The following is a 21,593-nucleotide window of genomic DNA, read 5'->3' as shown; positions in this document are numbered from 1 at the left end:
GCTTCAGGTCACCAAGAAAAAAAAAAAAAACTTTATTACCCATTCGGAATATTTAACCAGTGTTATGCTCTTGCACATTGCACAAGTCAAATGTACATAACAGAACTGCCATCATTGATATTTACATAGCAGTCTTATTAGAGATTAGTGCAGTGGAATGTGATTGAGAGCCTGTGGGGAGGAGGAAGTGTTCAGCACGGTTGACATGCAATGCAGACAGTTGAAACAAGTTGAACATGTTTGAGACAGACACTGTGCTCAGAGCAACTGGTTGCAGCTCACTTTACATGTGCTCAAGTTTTTGGATATTCCGTTTTACTCAAACGCTGAAATATTAACCTAAAACAAGCTAAAGAAAAGATTTTTCTAATTTAACTTATACCCTACTGAAAATGCTTTGAATATATTAAGAATTTGAGGTTATAATGCAGCTGATCAGCATCTCAGACATACTGCAGACTTAACATGACTGACATGTAACAGATGAGAAAAACAAATGCACTAGAATTTAAATGTTAAACTGCAAAATAGGCACATATGGCAGATACACAACTCTGATGTTACAGTAAAATTTTAGTTCTTAACAAGATGGGAAAAACAGACAGGAAAACTATCAAAATCATTCTCTGTGCAAATCAAAAAGTGGACTCAGTCATTGCAAAAGAAATCACAATTGATACTCACTCATCACAAACTAGACACCACTAAACGTTGATTAAGTGTAGCTTTGTTTTGAAAACTAAGATGAGCTGCATCTGTAATGATTATGTCCTTTCTCTATTGGTGTGCTGGATTTTGCAAACAGAGTCCCGTGTTAGAGGAGCATGCTGAGGGGAAGGTAAACGTAATGGATGACGGATTTTAATCAAGTGTGTGTGGTGGGGGAACTGAGCACACCAAATGAGGAAAATGTAGTAAAATGATGTAGTCTTCTTCCTTTGTAGCACTGTCTGTTAAAAACAAAATGACAAGACTGCAACCACTTATGGGAAGCAGTTGCAAGGTTGTTTTAATGCAGCCACATACAGCAGACTAGACCTAAACACGCATGACTCATTTAAAGCAAAGCATACACACATTACACTGACTGAGCATGAGCATAATCCAAGGAAAACAATACCAATCAAGGAGTACTGCATGATTACAAAAAGGAAAACAGGTTTATGAAGGGTGTTGAGTTGGAGAACCGGTTCAGGAGGGAAACGGAGTCTGAGGGGAAGCAGAGAGTCTGTCATATTGTGGTGGTGTTTAAATGCTATAGGTTCCCCCATGTCTCCGGTGGAGGAAACTGTTCTAGACTGCCGCTTTCACTGTGCTCCTGCTCTCCCATGGTGAAGGTCAGTCTGTACTGCATCTGAACTTTCTCCTGAAGAACACAAACACACACAGGATGAGAGAGGTGGATTCATATATAGTTAATCATCCAGAGAGCCTTGGCTGGATGGACAGCCTCTGTGCAATGTCACTGCAATGAGTCAGAGATACCACTCAGATATCAATAGGGGAAGGATGAAAAATAAATGTATTCTTAGACATACTGCCATTCTCTTCTTCTCTTGAATAACACATGTAAAAAACCCAATTCTCTACATTTTTATCGCCTGTATCAATTTAATTATTCTGGGCTCTAGGTTTGTACATTTATACTTCAGCACCAGAACCAAAATACGTCCGACAGGGATGCATGAGAAACAAATATCAGAAATGACCCCCCTTGCCACCACAGCTACAAAATATTGACAGAGATGACCCTGAATTCAATGGTGAAAGCTAATGGATATAAACATGCGTGTCGTGTTTGCATTCTAAGCTAGGCTAACTTTTAAGTACTGGTCAGGATGGTGGAGGATGAGCTGTTGCTGGTAGACACAATCTGAATGCCACCCCCTTGCTTGAAAGCTAACATATGGAAGCATTGTGGCTTTTATAAAGGAGGACCTTGATAAGAGCCACACTGTATGCAAGTTGTTTCCAAAAAAGGATTGTGATGGAAAATAAAAAAAAACATTAAGTAGTCATGGTGAGGAAAATAAATCATACAGAAATCAAAAATTTTGATACATCTAATCATTTTCTAATTGACTCACAGCCTTCTGAATGACAATTAAAGGTGCCTAGAATCCTTCTCTTTGATACAACCAGAATCACTACAGATTTGTCACTGTTCACTTAATCATGTGCAATAAAAGAATTCAAGTGTTATTTGCTTTCTTTCCACAGTAGTTTTGTAGTTCAAAGTTATATGTAATCAGACTTCTTTTTTTGGTTTTTGTCACTTTTTTGAGGTATCGAAGGTAGCTGTAGCTTAAAATAATGTCACAGTTTACAAAGAAAACAGTTAAGTGACAAACTTAGCAGGGAAAGGTTTTATTTTTCCTTTCCATTTGTTGCTGTGGTGGGTGTCAACTGAGTGTCACGTAATATAGCACTGCAACTATAGCACTTTTGTATAAGTGTTTAAATAATATTTAAACAGACACTTAGAACAGTTACCACAAAGTCTTTGTTTTGTATTACGAGTCAAGTGGAATCTGAGACACGAGGCATTTCAGTGTTGGTTTGTTTTTTAAACAGCACTCCTCCTATGTCATAAAACATCTCAGCTTACTTTGTTTGGGTTTGCCAGCAGCAGGATCTGAGTGACAGCAGCAGGAGGAAGGATGGGGTTGAAAGCTGGGAGCTCAGACCCCGATGGGGGCTGCAGCTTCACTGCCATAGACTAGAGTTCATAAATGAAAACAGACATGTCACAATAGTAACACAGTTAACATGTCTTTAAAAAGTGAACCTTGCTTGTATGTACAGATCTTATCAATAGTAATCTCCGTAAATGGGAGACAAAGGCCTCGAACTCTGCTACTGCTGACCTTTGGAGCCGTGGTCTGGAAGTTGATGTCTGTGACGGGAACAGGAGCGGACGACAGCATGGAGATGATCACCACCAGCACGTCGGGACGAGAAGGAGGTGAGTCGCGGGCAAAGTGAAAGAGAACCCGCAGACTGTGTCCATCAAACACAGTTACAGGTAACAGACTACCTAGAGGACAGCAAGATGAAGGGACAGCAGGACGTCATATTGTAAGCCTGTACTTACAGGTGGGCAGAAGCATAAAAACATTAAGTTCACTTACTGGGCTTTATAGATTCTAAAGGTACAAAAACATCCGTCAGGGTGACTTCTGCAGAGGGACTCTCAGTCTGAGTTGGGGACATATCCAGCAACGTTGCTCCGAGGCTGGGCTGGGAGTTGAGGGGTGCAGGGGGTTCAGTTGAGAAGGCTGGGATGGGGTTTGGGGCAACATTAGACCCGGACTTAACCTGGAGGTCTCTCAGAGTTGGTTTGGACTGCTGCTTGTCCCTAATAGCAGAAAAATGAACAATTCACCTGTGTGTGCTTGTACACTTCTGACAGGATGCTCAGTTATGACTTTACCATACGTCATGTTAACCATAGTGAAAGGAGAAGTGACCAAAGTTTTAGTTTGAGTGGTTACATTTGAAGATAATGACATATTTAAAAAAAATCCCCAATTTATCTACTCCAGACTTTGATGATTAATTCCCTCAATCACAATTGAAAATAGAACCAATCAGGCAAGACAGAAATCTAATGCATTTGACACATATGTATATCACAGCACACCAAGCAGACAAACACAGCAAACCAACTTACAAAAAAATGAAGGACTATCTTCAGGATGTTTCCCCACTGTTTCATAAATGATGTGAAAGTGTTATAACAGTGTTAGGTCAGTACCATTTGACCTGCAGGCCTTCTGGAGGCAGGGACTGCTGCAGCAGTGTCTTTCCCAGCAGGTCCAGCTCATCCAGGGCCGAGTTCCCAGGGGTAGAGCCAGAGGACAGGGGCTGAGAGTGGGAGGCTGGGTCTGGACTCAGGAGGAGACTGGGTGCTGCTGGGATGTCTGCATCTATGCTGTCAGAGGACTAGAAGTAGACATTCAGAATCGGTTAAAATTAACATGAACTTAAAAAACAAAAAAACAAAACACAAAACCTATGATGTCATTGTAAATCATACAAAGTGTCACGTAGGCATCACAGTTATATTAGTAAATTATTTCTCCAGCTGCTCACCTGGAAGGAGTCCCAGGCTGTGGAGTCCTCAGGCTGTGAGGGAGGGTTAGAGGTGTGTGTTCCTTCACTTAAACCTGTAAGATGTGGAAATAATTGCAGTCCTATTTAGACATGAAATTACACACCTTTAGAGTACTGACAGTGTTTTATTTCCTACATTCTCAAGCTGAACTGCACTTAGATAACTAAACAGAAACCTAATTAATAACCTGCAACTCATTGTTGTGTGGTGTCAGACATGCTGTTACCAAGTGACATGAGCTCATCGTCCAGGAGACTGATCCCCATCTCTTGTGAGGGGGCGTTGAGGCTGTCTGTTGGAGTGGGAAACTCTGGGAAGGATGGAGGCGACTGTGGTGAAGTGTCCAATCCTGACAGGTCTAACAATGCTGTCCCTCCACCTGTGAGAAAAAAAGATTTGATTCCAATTCATTTAAAAATGACAACAACAACAAAAAAACTCACAACTTCTGGACATAAAAACGTCTCAACATTAAACCTTTCTGTAGGCTTCCGAATCTGAAATTAATCTATTAAAACAGTCTTCTTGTATTTGTGGGCCGAGAGCTTCACTCACCTGTTTGTTTCTGTGCGTTTAATGTGTTGTTGCCATTTACAATCTCCCCCTTCACCTGCTGTTTGTACAGGTTGATGACATGAGTCAGGCTGTCGTTGGCTTGCAGGATCTCCGCTGTGGAAAGACATTAGAAAATATTCCTTATCTGAACTGATAGCTGGACAGCAGCGTGGACAAGAGTTTAAAAATTGTTTTTAAATGAGTTCATCAGTGCAAAATGCAAAACAGTGTATCAGCCAACATCTTTCTAGCTAAAGCGAAGGGAAAAAACTAAAAAAAAGTACATGAAATATAGTGTCAGAGCCAGTACTGGCTTTAGTTGAGTCTCACCCAGCGCCTCGTCGTTGTCCTCTGTATCACTTGCCAGTCTGAACAGTGTTGGTCTCATTTTCTCACAGCGCTGGTACAGGTCCTGAACACACAACACACACCATATAAAATACCTTAAACAAAGAACTCACTATGGTATAGCTGTGAACATACCAAACACTTGTCTATCTGTCAGTCAGTTCACCTGTATGAGTTCAGCATTGCTCTGATCGCTTGCGGTGCTGTCGTAGTCCTGCAAAAGCTGAGTCAGCAGAGTGACGCTCTCCTTCACCTCCTGAATGGCGTTCACCCGCTTTGACACTTTCTCTGCTCGCTTCTGATCCTATAACATAAAACAGACAATTCACAGACGACATGTTGTGACCACAAGCAAAGTATGAAATCACTGCACAAGAAGCAAGCTCCAGAAACATGCCATAGAAACACAACACAGCCACAGGCAAGAGTGCAACAGTACAGCCAGGTCAGGGAGAGGCCATTAAAAAAAAGTCTCAGAGGAAGAGCAAAGAGCAGCTCCGATAACCCCTGAAATCAGGACAAATTTACTCCGATTTCCTGCTGAATCACTCTGCCACTGACACACAAAACCCCGCAGGGGAACCAACCCATTTCCTCGTTCATTTAACGTTACTGCTGTGAATGAAGCGCTCCAGTATTTAACTGTTTTTCTTAAAAATGCCACACCACAACTATATACTATATCGTATAAGACAGTGGTAGTTCAGTTAATGTTTAACAGAAAAGTTAAATTCATTGACTAACTAACTAACACATATATACATATATATACACATATATATATATATACACATATATATATATATATATATATATATATATATATATATATATATATATATATATATATATATATATATATATATATATAGTTAGTTATATATACACACACACACACACACACACACAATGAGAAGCCGAAGGCTATAGGTTTACCTCTTGGACCATTTCTTTGATGAGTTTATTGGCGGCTTTAAGGTCCTCGGGGTGCGTGCTATTCAACAGGCGAGACAACATCTGACAAAGAAGACAGTCAGAGGTCACGTGTGGCAACATGAACTGACTCAGGTCACATTTATTCTCATGTTACAAACAACTGATTAATTTGATCTTTAACAGACAAGTTCGTACTTTTGACTTCTCCTCATCCTCAAATATGGCATTCTTGGGTCTGGGTGGTGGAAGGTTCAATAGTTTGTCAGGTGGCAGTTCTGGGTCTTGTTTAATAATACCTGATTTACAAACAAAGAATATGAACAAGACAAGGAATTAAATGCATCCAATTATTTTAGCCTTTACTTTACTTTTAATCTTAAAAATCAACCAGGGCTGCAAACATCAGTGCCTTCTTACTAATTAAAAAGTGATAATTTTCATTCATCTGTTGGCAGATACCTTGTTTCTTCAGCATCTGATACGCATCTGAGATCTTGGCCTCATCAGGTAAGCCCAAAGTCCAGCTATAGATCAACTCCAAAACTTTCTTTTTTACTGGCTCTGGTGACCGTGAGCCCAAGTACTGAGTGGGGGGACAGAGGACCAAAAACAGGTTATTTACACACAACAGATTTCTAAAACAAATTGTCTAAAAAACAGAGAGACGATCAGAAAACCTTACCTTTGGTGAAACTACTTTGATGAGTTCATTGAGAAAACGGAATTTGCCCACTTCACTGTGAAACCTTTTACCACAGTTCTTCATACATGTTTCCAGAACCTTAAGAAAAACAATGCCAAAGATAAAACAAAATCTGAAAACGGCAACAGAATGCCTACACTTGGATTAAATCTGCAAAAAATCTTGTTGTAAAGTGTAATCACATTTAAGTAAAGTCTAAACAAAATTTTACATCCTGTAAAATTTGTGAGGTAGAAAATTAGTAGAGTAGGAAAAACTGCAAAAACTGGGGTCATCAGTACTGAGGCACCCAACGTCAGATCCTGTTTCAGATCTTAACTCACCAGCAGGGCCTGCATGGCCTCCCACTCCTGTGGAGACTGGATCTTGTGTGCAAGGAGCCTGGTGGCCAGCTGAGGTCTGGAACACAAGTGACACACAATATTGAATGTCATGAGATTTCCAAGACACTGCATCCAGCAGTTGAGGGCAGATGAGCAAATGTCAGAGTGGTCAAGTGTGCTGTATGGAGTGCTGAGCAACATATCATACATTTATTTGTTATTTTCTTAATCATCATCATTGTGGTGCTTTTAAGAATGTTTTCAGGTTATTAAGGAAATTAACACCAATAAAAATTAGTAAGCCAAATTAACCCAATAATGATTTCTTACATAACTGACAGTTATAATAATGATTGAGGTCTGTCTAATTGCTCTTTATTGCACTTGTTATTGAGATGCAATTTCCCACACCTCAACAGAAAATGAGGCTTTTATATGTTTTATTTCTTATATCTTTACAGGCATAGTGCTAGGAGAATGATGATTTGATTCATATTCAGCACAGAAGATTTCAGTTGCATGTGCCAAATTGAACTCATTATTGTTTGATTTACTTTAAATTCAAGGAAGGAAAATAGACCACCATTGATAGAAAAAAATAAACACAAGTTGAATCAGCGTCAACAAGACTATAATCATTCAAGTAAGAAGCACAAAACAATGTCCTCTTACCCCTCCAAATCATTGTTGAGCTGGTCACAAAAGGCATGGATGCTGCTCCAGTCTGTGTCTCTGTTGAGTGGGTTTGTGGCTCTGTCTGAAATGTCAGCAAATGTGATGTCAGGCAAAAAGACGTGGTTATATCAGAATGTTGTTAATGTGGTTTAAGATAACATACATGTCTGTCATTTTGGTTAAATAATATTTGTAATGTTAAATAACACAGGTTGCATTATTAATGACATGAAGGATTATATTACTATAAAGACGAATTATCTTTCTGGATTGGTTTAATGTTTTCTTCTGTGTAAATACAACAGTGAACATCTCTATCTGTTCAGTTGTTTCTACATCCAGCTGCCACTTTATTAAGTACATCTATCCAAAACTAATATAGTCTTCTTTAATTATTGTGGGTAACAAGTTGGTCGGCAAACAGAGTTTAATTTACCATTTTTTTACAGTTTTAACACAAACATAATCTCATTGCACAACGTTGGCACTGTTTCATTTTTAGTTTCCATCAATCTGTTTCTGGTTGGTGTTTCGCTTTTAGATTTATATTTGAATAAGAGCATCAACACTCACTCCAAAATGTGTTCACGTTATAGAGATGATGAGTGGAAATTTGTAAAGATTTTGGCATATAAAACTTAAACTAAAACACCCAAGAGAGTCCAAGAAGGCCTCGAGGCTTCCCAAGTGACTCCTTCATTAAAATTCATTAAGTCTCTGCCACATAACGCCAACATGCCACCGTGCAGAGAGAAATACACAGGGCAGGTGCTAACCGAGTGTCACGTTAGCTAGCTTACTGTCGGTAGTCGCACTGTGTCACTGTCTCGTCTAGAACTTTCTTACGAGGCCAGAGCTTTGACATTAAAATAATAAAGCCTGTGTGATTAAAATTGAAGGGGCCCGTATTCTTGTCGCTCACTAAGGTTCCCTAGTTGAGCTATCGCGCCGTCAAGCTAATGCTACGCCTGGCTGTGTTGTGTGTTGACAGCTGGCAAGCACAGCAGCTCCAGTGCTAGGTTAACGTTAGCATCCTGGATGTGACGGCAGGGTCTCAGTCCCCTCTGCCGGGACACGCGCTGCTGTGGTGAGCTGTCATCTCACCGACGACAACTCGCGGATAATAATTTGTGAGTGTCTGTGTCTTCAGGCGACACTGGCTCGGCGGAATAAGTTTCAAATACTCACTGATACGAGACTCCAAACTCTCCGCATCGGGCGGCGCAGCCATCACTGCGAGATTTATGTGATGTGTCGGTGGGTCTCGCGAGGGACGAACACTAGCACGTAGAGGCGGAAGAGACAAAGAACTCGAAGGGATAGAAACTAAAAATATTTCAAAGCTTTTTTTAATATAATACTTACATTCAGTATTAAAACATATTAGTTTTACGTCTCGGATCCTCTCAATATACATACGCTTGCTGAAATTTACTTACAAGTGTACAACAACTGTAAATAGTAAGAAAACATTTTATCTTTTAAACTAATGTCTTTACCAAAGTTGCTAATTAATGCTTATTATTTGTGCTTGTATGCCACGTCAGCGTCAACGTCAATGAAAATATCTCTAATTATTAGAAATTAAAAAGTGTCAATTTGAATGGGTATAACCGTTCTAGCACATAGATTTCTATCAGTGTCCTGCGAGAAGCGAGATAACGGTCTCATACCGGAAGTCAAACTCCTTCACAATTAAAGCAGAACATTTAGTTAGTGTCGCTTTCAACATATTCTATAAACCAATAAGTGATAAAGCACGTTTTTATAATCACTTTATCACAGTTTCGTAACAAAACGTGTCGTATTTTGTCTCTTTGTTTTTTCTTTTTTTTCATTAATGCTGCTAGTTTGATTTAACTTGTTTGACCGGAAGTGTTTTGGTTTACTAACATAACAAAACTTCACTGAAACAAGTGGATGTGTTGTCCGAACACTGCAAAATAATTCTGTAGCCTGGAAATAAATATGCTCGGATAAAATCATATTGTTTGAACCATGAGATCTGTTCATTGATCAAAAATGGCAGTAACAGAAAGGAGGGATTGGAAATTGTATGTTTTAACGAGGCTGCAATGCATCATCATGTTTGGATTAAAAATCACAGGGTGTATCATATTTGTCAAGTCTGCGTCAAAGCAATAATCTTGTAATCAGAGACCTCTCTTTCCTAAATATAGAGAAGCAGCAGCTCTGCGTCTCCCTCTGGCGGCAGATATTGTGTATTTCAGTAAACGTGGAGCACAACAAGGTGGACTACGCCAAGTAACGGGATTTTATTTAAATTTACACCTCTTCTTTCAAAACGACCAGGACTTATGTGAACACTGCCAGATGTCTGGACGACAGTTCACTACATTCAGAAGTTCGATGGTGGTTCGCGGTGAAAAGTGACGATGTGTCGCCGTGAGTGAAATAAAACCGAGTGAGACTGAGAGGCTAACTTGTGGCTGTGGACACTGAGGCAAAGTGAAGTCGCTTCACATGCGCCGACACTTTTGTTTTTACCCGACAAAGCATAACGGGAAAATAACTTCCTTCCTGCTGCTTCACCAACTCAAAGTGCAGGTTTGACCGCAGGTTTTCTGCGAGCAAAAAAGGTAGTTACCAGGGTAATAGATGCTCGCTTCCTGTTTCCTCTTAGAAGAAGAAGAAGAAAAAGAAAGAAAAAGCTTGCGAGCTTCATTTGATGTACTCTAACTCATGAAGTGCCATGTTCACTCATCCCCATGTCAAAGATGACACGAGAAATGATTTCTCCGAAGGCTTTACGAGAGTGGTGCCGTGTCACATGCGCTCATTACCCCAAAGTGGAAATAAAAAACATGTCAACCTCATTCAGAGATGGACTCGCCTTTTGTGCCATCATCCACAGGCACAGACCTGACTTAATGTAAGTATACCACTTGTCAGCCCTGGGCCGATCTGCAGGTGCATGACTGGTACATTTCTAACATTACAAACACATTGTCTGTTTTGGGAGCCCTGAGACTGAATTGTCTTGTGTACTGGGGCTCCTCCTGATTGACTTACATGCTGCCTAATCTGGAGCAGAGCGGAACCTGCACACTGTCTCAAGGACTAATCTGCTCTCCTTTGCTTAATCTCTCTCTGTCTCTCTGATTAGCCTTCTCTTGTCCAGTTTAATGGGATTGGTTGGTTTGTTTTTACCTCTCACACACAGCCATTGAACCAGAATCATCTCATCTGATCTCTGATCTTTAACCGCATTTTACTCACACAGTGCTTTACGGCTGCGTACTCACTTGTTGACCACCATTCAGACAGGCAACTGTTCAGGTCTGTTGTGTGTTTTTGTGTCTTTTCCCCCATCAGTTAATCAGTCTCTCCATTTTCCTCCTCACCTTGCTCCAGAGATTTCAGCTCCCTCTCCAAAGACAATGTTTTTCAAAATAACAAGCTGGTGAGTCATGTCCTCCTATGTTTTTCACTCAAGCTATGATAACTCTGCTGGTGGGGTTTATTTCTCATAACTAACACAAAACACCATAACACAAAACTTCGGGGTAAGTGTTAGTCATGCAACCCCCTCTTCACATTTGTCTCTGTTTGTCTTCCGTCGTCTGTAGGCATTTGAGGTTGCAGAGACGAGGCTGGGCATCCCTGCTCTGCTGGACCCAAACGACATGGCTTCCTCCATGGTGCCTGATTGTTTGAGCGTCATCACCTACCTTTCCCAGTACTATTGTTTCTTCAACAGGAAGTGTTATGGTGGGTTAATTAGCGTCTCTCTACTCTCTCTTTAGAAGCAGTTACAACAGATATGCCAGCAGAGGTTTATTGTCTTGCTCAAGGGCACTTTATCAAAGCACGTGATAAGTGAAGGACACTACATGTTCAAAGGATTTTATCTGTGTTTTTTAGATGTACAAATCATGAACATGCTTTATTAGCAGTGTTTTGGGTGCACCATGGCCTTACACTCTGCACAGACAGCCAATGCCCTCCTCTGTTCAAAGCAAGACAGCACATCTTCTTTTCAAGGTCCTTGTTTGCCGAACCGCGCTCTATTTGCATGTCTTCTCTTGACTTTGAAGCAGGTCTTGCCAGTTCGAGGTCATCACATGTCACCATCTTAAACAGTCTCACAAAGGTAATAGCTGGCAGCCGTTTTTTTTTTTTATGCACGTATACTCCAGATGTGAACGCGCCTGTTTTCTCCTGGTGCTTGTCACCTCAGTTGCTGGTTTCTCTTCTCTTTTCAGAGTTCGACCAATCTCGAAACCAGCAGAGAGGATCGTTTATCCAACACGAGGCCAAAAACAGTGTGTCGTTTGTGTTTCAAGCCTGTCCACCTCATACAGCGACATTGGATCGACGGAAAGGTCTACCATCGCAGCTGTTTCAGGTAACAGCACTGTTCATGAGGTAACAGCAGCGTTTTTTTTTGTTGTTGGTTTTTTTTTTTGCTTCTGTCAGGTCTCTAGATCCAGATTTATCAAGGCTGTGTGTGGATGTGGTTGAGACGGACTGCAGTTCCCACATCAGAATGCGTTTCAAATGTGTTTCAAGTGACAACTGTGATGATATTTGTCATCCCTACTCCCACTTGATTATAGCCAAAGGACTATGTATCTGTGTTCAGTTGTACAGCTTGAGAAGAGAACTGTTTCTTAGTCATCTGTTTTTCGTGCTGCAACAATTTCATGTTTGTGTTTCAGGTGCAAAGTGTGCCGCAGCACTCTTTTACCCGAGTCGTACACACAGGGGAGTGAAGCTGGCTCCTTGATCTGCACTCATCATAGTAAAAGTTCTCATCGCGTCTTCAATCAGCAAATTGGATCCGCTGACAGTCAGCCCAAACGTGCGTCTCAAGCTGGTCATTTTTCTCTGGATGGATTAGCGATCACCACCGTCCCTCATTACGCGACGAAAACAGAGTCACAAGACAGACTGGTTGGTAAAACAGCAGAGACGGAGGGGAGAGACTGTCAGGGGAGGAGCAGAGAGGTGAAACACGGACTGCAGAGCATAGTAAGGAAACCAGCACGTTCTCATCTCACCCCACCTAGTGTTAAAGACAGAGCCATCGAAGAAACTGGAAAAGCTGGACCTGCAGCTAATTTTACAGAAAGCAAGACGGAGCAGGAAACAGCAAAGACTCAAGTCTCCTCACCTTGTGCACAAGTGACAGAAGGAAGTAATCGACCGGTTCCAGCACCCAGGCGAATGTTGGGCTCCTCTGTAGTTCCTGTTCCTGCTCCCAGGACCAAAACTTCCCAGGAAACCAACAGCTCCCCTGCTGCAGGTAAATGGACACCATGTAATGTAATTCTTGTTTCATTATTTTGTTCATATGTTGATATTAAGTCATGTCCATTTCTGCTCTTTCATGACTGAGTGAGAAAAAAATGTGAAGCCTTTTTTTGTTCTATTCTTGTCTCCATGCGCAGGCACTTCATCTCAAAGCTCACCTCACATGTAAGTGCACAGAAAGTCTGTTCTCTGCTTTCCTTTGGCACAAAACTTACACTTTCACCTCTATTTGTCTTGAATATACTGTATTTTAAAACCTCTCTTCCATTTTACTCATTTCACCTCTGTAACGCACAGCTATAAATGTGTTAAATATGGACACATTTGTTTTGAAACCAGTGAAGTGATGGGTTAGCCCTTAATATTCACAGCCAGAAGACAACAAGACAAAATGAAGACATCAACAGCACAAAATAAGTGTGCTCAAGACTGTGCCAAGTCTTTCAGAGCAACAGGAAACAGTAAAATATTAAAACTGTAATGCAGCAACAATACCATACAAGGCACACAAGGCAACAAAACACAGCAGGAAATACTGGTTATAATAGTTTTTAGACATTTGAAGACGTGCAGAGCAGCAATAACACACAACACATAAATAAAATACGACAATCTTAATAAAATGTTTAAAAAAAAACAGTTACAAGCTAGAAAAAGGGTGACATCATACATCCAACACATACAGTAAGCCATGCTGTAACACACAACATACACAACACAATAATTGAAGCTCATACCACACTGATAGTAAAGCACTAATAAATATTCCATAGACACCCAAGTCATGCAAAGCTGACTAACTAGCAATGGGCAAAAGACATTGGACAAGATAGCAGTTTGGTTAAGAAGGGATAGTGCTAATTACACGGTACTACAATGCTGGAATTTTCCAAAAGGCTATTTTTCATCTGTAGTCCCCTGGCCAAAGTCAAAGTCAAAGGCTTCTTAAAATACCCCAAAGACTTCTAAAAATCAAAACAAAAAAACAAAAAATAGTAATAAACAATAAAATGGCATGTATTTTGTGGATTCAACATGTTCACATGTCTGACTTTTCAAAAGAAATGCCTTTAGATTTTGTGTGAAGGCACAGTTTCTTATTCCAGCTGCTTGGGATTGTGTTCTCTTTCAGAAAAGCATTACTGGCTGAAGGAGCTGGACCTGTGAATGGTTACACAGTCCCTTCATAATGATTTATTAATAGGAAGTAAGGACAGATTTCTACCTTACTTTTGGAGTCATCTCTAAAAACGCCTCCATCTTTTCCCTTGTAGCACCAGCCCCAAGGTGAAAACCAACCATCCATGGCTGGCCATCGTCCATCCTGGACCCTGGACACAACTGCCTCCGGCTCCAGCTCCAGTACCCACTCCACGATCCAAATCTGTCTCTAACCTGCACAGGTCATGGTACAGACCCAAAGTGGCTGCGCCCAATCCATTTGGAGAGGATGTCGATGAGGTCCCTCAGGATGAGAGCGCTAAACCTGAGCCTGCACACCGAACCACAGCGGCAGGGAATGAAGGCAATCTGAGTGGAGTTACTAACACAGTTGACGCTTCGAGTGAACCAGCTGGAGATGCGAACAAAATTGGTGTATCAGACCTGGAGGTAACTGGAGACACAGGAGGTTCACTCCCAGATGTGACTGAAGCAGCAGCAGCAGCAGCAGCAGCAGGGCCATGTGCCACTTCAGATGGAGCATCGAGGCATATATTACCCAGGAGTCTCTCTGTGCCAGCTATCACATCGGCCCCCAGTCAAGGTTCCCCTGTGCCTACTGACATGACCGAGGCAGGTGACCAGGTGACCTCATGTCAAACTAAGGTATGGATAAAGATAATGAGTAACTATTGATAATGAAGCCTAAACTAATCTTTAATCGGAGTAGAAAACATCATATTAGATTTCATTATTATCATGATTATCATTATTTCATTATAATAAACTCAGAACCACAGTCCTTGGCTCCTACCACAGGAAGTTTTTTTTATGGGATGCTTATGCTTTGTAAACACGTCACACAAGGTTAGTCAGGTTTCACATCAGTCCCAGTCTGTCATGATTTTGTCTAAATTTAACCAGACAGTGGTATATAGTAGGAACTGCCGTACAACTTCTGTTTTGTTTCCACTTTTAGCTGGCCTGCAAAGAGAACCCTTTTGATCGAAAGCCTGCAATGCCCAAGTCAAAGACTTTTCAGGCCCTCCCATCTAGACGGGCCACTGCTCCTGGACATGGCTTCCCACTCATCAAAAGGAAGGTACAATGGCTGGATTTATAAACCAAAGGCAACAAAAAAATAACTCAATTAATGTTTGTATTAATTCATTTGTTTCTAGTTCCAAACACATATTGCACATAACAATCCAAACAACTTTTAGAACTGCCTCCACATCAACGTTATTAGAAAGGTTCTATGCATTGTAGTGTTGATAGAGTGTTAGACACTGATTATTTTAGCCCTCATCATGAGGCTCAGTCATGTAAATTGCTCTGGTGTAAATTCATACTTTTGTTTTTGTGTTTTTCGTGTTGCTCGACAGGTGCAGACAGACCAGAATGTTTCTACAGAAAACCTGCAGGTGGAGATGAGAGAACTGAACAAACATCTGGAAGCGATGGAGCAACGAGGAGTCGAACTGGAGAGGAATCTGAGAGACTGCAAGAATGGTTCACCAAATCGTTCTTAGATTATCTAAATTAAATGATTAACGTGCAATAAGGATTTTTTTTATATCTCTTGCCCCTCTTTTGTGTTTCAGATAAAGAAGAAGAACAAATGCTAATGGAGTGGTTCTCTCTTATACATGAGAAACAGGTTCTGGTGCGCAGAGATACGGAGCTAGTTTTTCTGTAAGTAGATAAGACCAGAGCAATGATGTGCCATTGATTTTCATTTCCACTGCAGTTTATTCTGCGCCCAAGCGGTTTCTTGAGTGTTGCAATTCTTAACACCCATTTTGTGTCATGCCCTTTTCCAGGACGAAGCAGCAGAAGTTAGAGGAGAGACAGGCAGATGTAGAGTACGAGCTCAGATGTCTCTTAAATAAACCAGGTCAGTGTGTCACTCTTTTCTTGCTAATATATCTGAAAATGGTAACAGTTATTAATCTGAAATCAGGGCCATTCCTGGGGGTGAACATTGGGGAGGTGGGTGTCATAATAAAACAAACAGTAGGCCCAATATTTCTAGTTTCACCCCTATCCAAACAACTTAATAACGAGCATAAACAGGCATGTAGATCTTCATGATTTTAAACATTGTATATAACACTCTCATGGAAAGCTGATTTTTTTTTCTCTCAACAAAAGACTTTTTTTTTTTTTTTTAAACAATAAACAAAATGGTTCTGTGAGTTTTGCTTTCTGACCTGAAACATATTTATGTACAAGCGGATAACAAATAAATCAGAAACCTCAGCGGGTGCCTGTCCTAAATGTGGTCAGTTTGATGCAAATGAGTGACTTTCATCGACTTGTTTTGTCAAATGTCGCACACCATCGTCCACAGAGAGCGACTGGAGTCAAAAGGATCGAGATCAGGAGCAGCAGCATATGGACGAGCTGGTCGCCGTCATTGAACAGAGGAACCAGATCATCAGCAGCTTGGATCAGGACAGGCAGAGGTGCAAAGATTTAAAAATTACATGCTGCTTTCACATCCATACGTTTTCATTGTTTCAAAGTTTGAATGAAATTTTGGTTTCCTGATTAGGGAAAGAGAAGAAGATATGCTTTTGGAAGCCATGATGAAGAACAAAGGTGAGAAAATTACTTTTTAAAAGTTCCCACTGCCTTTTTTTCGTACCGCTGTGCCTTCTGCTGTCCATTTTTATGCTCTTCTCTGCTTTCAAAAACTCTTTATGTTTTTTTTTTACTACAAGTAACTGTGACGTCTCTCCTCAGAGTTACAGAAAGAAGAACTGAAAGAGCTCAAGAAGTCAAAAGGAAAGTTCAAGCCCACCAAAGTTTTTAAGATGCTGAATCATAAAGCGGAGAGCACCAAAGACTCCATGGACAAGAAGAGCTGAAATACTGTCACGACTGCAGAAAATCTCAAGGACAACAAACTCGCTTATCATACTATCAGTCAGTTTCTTCATTTTGATGAAGAGCTGCTCAGTAGCATAAACCAAATGATTAAATGATTAAGTCTTTTTTTAAATGCAAATAGTTCGGTCTTACCATTACATTTTGTCTTCATGTTTAATTGCTTGCCCTGTTTCCCAACCTATATTTATGTTTTTTAATGTTATTACATACTTGCATTAATTGAGGTATAAATAAATATTTATTTTGCCAAGTTTCATGTCTTTTCTAGAACTGTACACTTAACGATTAAGCAACTCTTATTTCAAACTGTTTTGAAAATGTTAGCTATCTGCTGTGCTCAAAAAAGTGCAGAAAAGGACATGGAAATTCACAACAGCATTTTAAAAAAGACAATTAAATTAGGGTAAAAAACGTTGTGGGATAGTCTATACTTAAGGGATTACTGGTGAGTTTCTGCCATCACAAGTCTAATAATTTAGATTTAATCACTTTTAAAGTCAAAGAATTAAATGCAAGCGGAACTAAAGACAAGCGTTCCTCTTGAGCATCCGGAATATTTTCCTGCGCACGAAGCCACCGGAAGTTGAAAGCTCTCGTTCCCGTTCATGTGGGTTCATGTTGACAACAAAAAGTGTCTCTGAAAAATCGTACTAATAAGGATTCACATTACGAATTTAGGAATAAAACATGTCCGACAACGAAGATAAGTAAGTAACGACGCTTGTGTTGTGTAACATATCATGTTAAGAGGCCTATTTACTGTAACGTCAACACAACACAACGTGGGCTAACGTTTAGCCGGTTAGCCAGCAGAACTGTCCAATATACACCTGGATGTGTTTTCTTTATGCTAACTTTTATATCAAATCTGTAGCTTCGACGACGGAGACTTTGATGACGCCGAAGAGGATGAGGGATTAGATGACCTGGAAAACGTAGAAGATGTAAGTTCACCCATTCAATTAGATAAGTGCTGGTGTAAGACCTACATTTAGCTTGTGTGTACCTCACCATGGCATTTGTTTTTTGCTTTGGACAACGTTGCTATAAGATTAAGCACTTTGGTCAGCCTTAGATGAGTCCAAACCTGTTTGCTGTGCTCTTGTGATCAGGAGGACCAGGAGAACGTGCAGATCCTGCCTGCAGGAGAGGGACAGCAGGCCAACCAGAAGAGGATCACAACACCCTACATGACTAAATACGAGAGGGCCAGAGTGCTTGGGACACGAGCTCTACAGATAGCGTGAGTGTTTTCATGTGTTTGTGAACCAACACACTGTGTCTTGATGGTGTGATCACAACGTCCTGGATTCAGATCAGGCTTATTATCTTTGACTCCTGTCTAGTCACTTGCTGACACTCACTGATGGACGTGGAAGAGCTGTGTGTGAGGACAGAGACTAATTTCTTTGCTTTTATTTGTGTTTGTTACTGTTTTGCCTACAATCGTGGGTACTAGTCTGACCAATAACTGCAAATTAAGGATTTACTGATAAGGATAAGTAAGGATTTCTTGTTGCTCCCATCTGTTTGATCATATATTCATTTACTCTTACTACCAGTTACTGTCAGAAATGCCTGATGTGTTATTTTTTTTTTCTGAAAGCACACATAGATATCATAGTAAATAGATGACTATTGATAACTCCGAGTGGCACTTGTCAGTACGTTTAATGTTATGAGTACCATAGGCAAGCCAATTTGTTGTCAACTATTAAATTAATAGAAAACCATTTTGATTATTTATTCATTGGTTTGACTAACGTATATATATTTTTTAAAATTGTAGTGAAAGTCAAAGAAACATTTCAATCTAAATGTTTTCTGGGTTATTTACTCCTCTGTGACACTCCTCTGTGGACAAAGCAAGAAATTTGAAGATGTCTTTTGGAACATACTGACAATTTTCAAGATTTTCTGACATTTTTATAGACCAAATGAGTAATCAATTGATTGAGAAAATAATTAAAAAGACATTAATCAACAACATAGCTAAATCATTAGTTGCAGCCCTGGTAGGATGGTTTGGTTGTTTGGAGGCAACTTTATTAGTCGATAGCTAATTTGCCACTAAGGTGTTAACTCTAATGTGGCATGTACTTCACCTGTCTATCTGCTGACTTGTCTCCAACAGAATGTGTGCCCCAGTCATGGTGGAGCTGGAAGGAGAAACAGACCCCTTGCAAATCGCAATGAAAGAGCTTAAGTAAGTAATACAATTTTTGATAACAGTCTTTAGGTTCTTTGATCATGATTTAAAGGGTAGGATGATATTCTTAGATTTAGAGCTTTGCTGTACTCTCCAGTTCGCATTCATTTAGTTTTTTTTCTCCAACAGGGGCAGAAAGATCCCAATCATCATTCGCAGGTACCTTCCTGATGGGAGTTATGAGGACTGGGGCTGTGACGAGCTCATCATAACTGATTAAACAGCTACTCCAGAGTTTACTGACTATATACAAAATATGCTGGTTCACAACCTCCATCGTCTCAGGTCATTCAGCTACACAAATGCTGAAGTTTCCCGAGATGGGTGTAATTATCACCCACCAGTTGATACCTTAACGTGATCCACAGCCATCAATCCTATCAGCTGATTCTGTGTTGGTGAAATATGAATACATAAGATATACTGCACAGACACCCGAAGCTCATCAAAATCAACAGTGTGTTTGTTGTTACTTTCTCAGTCTCATTGTGTTGTTATATGCCATGCACTTCCAATTAAATTCACAGTTAAAATGTACAGTACCTGTTTTTCTTAACAGCTGTTTTATAACGTAGAGCCACAAGGGGAAATGTAACGTGGTAGAACTTTCTTTTTTTTTAACAAAATAATCCTTTGTTGTAATTATTCCATCTGTCGTTTTGAAGGAGAGAGGTGATTAGTTTGAAAAAAGTGTTTTATTGTTATTAATAAACTCTTTTGTATAATGGACAATGTCTCATTCATAGTGCTCATAACGCTACGAACTGTTGACTATGCAATAAGCCACACACACCTGAGATTAGTCAGTGGATCTTTCAGTGCCCTGAGCACAGCGCAACAACCCAATACCAATTTAACATTCAATATTCACATTAACTGTCAGAGAGTTTTAACTGTATGAACTAAACATCCTCTTAAGTGTCTACATATAAAATGTCCACTTTCCCACTTGTGTCATATAGATTTATTTTGTGTTGCAAAAATTATCATGACTGTTAGACTGACACATGAAATAACTTTACAACTGAATGTTGTGCAATTCAGATAAAGACGGCTGTAACTCATATAGATACGAAGGCAGGTGCACAAGTCACTCCTTATCATGTTTGTCATTAGTCATCAGTGTATGTTTAGCTTGAAATTCAATTCTTATATAGATGAGATTTCTTGGAAAAAAAGGGCTGTTTTCTGGTACATCCATTTAATCAAACACTGGAGATAATGTCCTAAAAACAAACCACACTGCTTAGCTGGCTGTTATCTCTCCACACTGTGAGAACTGGTAGGAAGGTCCGGCTTCAGGAGCTCTCTTAAAGGGATGAAGCAGGTTTTCTCCTTCAGTAGTGTGTAACTGTGTCGTAACTGTCATCATGCTCACTGTATCGCCCCGCCGTTCGCACACACACTCATAGCTCAGAGCAGCCAAACAGTCACTGTATTGTTTGGTTAAAATGGGCCCAGGCAGAAAGAGGGTCAGAGCAAGCTGGAAGATAGAGGGGGCTGAAAGTTTGGGCGAATGAGAGGATTAACAGCTTTGTTTTGGAAGAAGCGGTCTGATGATACTCTCCTCTGGTAGATGGGAGGATGGCTTGTACACTTTGCATGACATGTAAATGATGAGGACATACTACTTAATAAAAACGCAGCTGGGGAATAAAGATAGGAACTGATGAGGCGGCGTGTTTTGCAGAGGTAACAGTGAAGCCAAGTGTGTGTTGTTGTATCCTCATCTGTCTCAGAGGCAGTTAAACACCGTCAGGGAGCGGCCAGTTTTCACTGGTATCTATAATTGTGTTTTGCCACAGTCATGTTAGTAATTTCTGTAAAACTGCTTTCATCTGTGAGCCTTTTGACGAGGGGAGACGGCGCCTCAGGGTGACCCTGCTCTCCTTTCATGGGGCGGATGGGGCAGCCCATGTGACACTCAGCAGCACCAGCCGCAGTGAGGACACCACCAGGTCGTCCTCAAACCATCTGAGGCGACCACAAATATCTTTCCACGTCATCTTTTCTCATTACTTTAGACCTCATTGTGTTTTATCCGTTGTCCCCTGACAATTCCCCATCAACCCCTGTGATTACACAGCACATGGACCACATAGTGCAGTATCATTCCTAACACTGGTTGGCTGGCTTTGTTGATTGGAGTGTTGGATCGAGGGGTGGTGGATTATGTTAATTCCGATAGTGTTCTACTTCAGTTGTTCAGATATTGTGGATTATTTTACAGATCCTCTTGCCAATTCTCGCTACATGATTCCAACTTTGTGGCTATTCTGCTTTGAATTTGAGATGAGAACCATGTAACTGTATCTTTGATAAATGTAAGCAACCAGGCCACGTTAGAACACATTTTATTATGCATTTGAATTCACAGGTCATGCTTCCTTTTTA

General features: G+C 40.5%; 3 protein-coding genes across 5 annotated transcripts; 2 read left to right on the top strand and 1 right to left on the bottom strand.

The window, feature by feature from the left end:
• Positions 1-8: 8 nt before the first annotated feature.
• LOC119013937 (ADP-ribosylation factor-binding protein GGA1-like) lies at positions 9-8,943 on the bottom strand. Its single transcript, XM_037088854.1, has 17 exons — positions 8,846-8,943; positions 7,655-7,739; positions 6,983-7,058; positions 6,639-6,737; positions 6,416-6,539; positions 6,152-6,252; positions 5,957-6,037; positions 5,187-5,324; positions 5,003-5,084; positions 4,673-4,786; positions 4,344-4,496; positions 4,096-4,169; positions 3,758-3,945; positions 3,132-3,358; positions 2,868-3,037; positions 2,609-2,719; positions 9-1,366 (listed from the first exon to the last, which is right to left on the bottom strand). The coding sequence occupies exons 1-17, from the start codon at positions 8,886-8,888 to the stop codon at positions 1,256-1,258; spliced, it is 1,977 nt and encodes a 658-aa protein (XP_036944749.1). The 5' UTR covers positions 8,889-8,943; the 3' UTR covers positions 9-1,255.
• Positions 8,944-9,830: 887 nt separating this feature from the next.
• On the top strand, positions 9,831-17,241 carry LOC119014450 (MICAL-like protein 1). Of its 3 annotated transcripts, none has more exons than XM_037089632.1 (15): positions 9,831-10,550; positions 11,033-11,081; positions 11,248-11,389; positions 11,719-11,771; positions 11,884-12,026; positions 12,340-12,926; positions 13,072-13,099; positions 14,209-14,761; positions 15,075-15,197; positions 15,481-15,607; positions 15,700-15,790; positions 15,919-15,992; positions 16,449-16,563; positions 16,653-16,699; positions 16,844-17,241. In XM_037089632.1, exons 1-15 carry the CDS (start codon positions 10,387-10,389, stop codon positions 16,966-16,968), a joined length of 2,421 nt encoding a protein of 806 aa, XP_036945527.1. In that variant the 5' UTR covers positions 9,831-10,386; the 3' UTR covers positions 16,969-17,241. The 3 variants fall into 3 exon arrangements, with proteins under 3 accessions (XP_036945527.1, XP_036945525.1, XP_036945528.1); XM_037089630.1 differs by having other exon boundaries at positions 11,716-11,771; XM_037089633.1 differs by lacking the exon at positions 11,033-11,081 and having other exon boundaries at positions 9,836-10,550; positions 11,716-11,771.
• Positions 17,242-17,535: 294 nt separating this feature from the next.
• Positions 17,536-19,928, top strand: polr2f (RNA polymerase II, I and III subunit F). Its single transcript, XM_037089634.1, has 5 exons — positions 17,536-17,697; positions 17,865-17,934; positions 18,103-18,233; positions 19,125-19,196; positions 19,329-19,928. The coding sequence occupies exons 1-5, from the start codon at positions 17,678-17,680 to the stop codon at positions 19,417-19,419; spliced, it is 384 nt and encodes a 127-aa protein (XP_036945529.1). The 5' UTR covers positions 17,536-17,677; the 3' UTR covers positions 19,420-19,928.
• The last annotated feature ends 1,665 nt before the right edge of the window (positions 19,929-21,593 follow it).

Source organism: Acanthopagrus latus, chromosome 23 (genome assembly GCF_904848185.1).
Source record: "Acanthopagrus latus isolate v.2019 chromosome 23, fAcaLat1.1, whole genome shotgun sequence".
In the NCBI taxonomy this organism is placed as follows: Eukaryota; Metazoa; Chordata; class Actinopteri; order Spariformes; family Sparidae; genus Acanthopagrus; species Acanthopagrus latus.
This window is presented reverse-complemented; position numbering and strand designations above follow the sequence as displayed.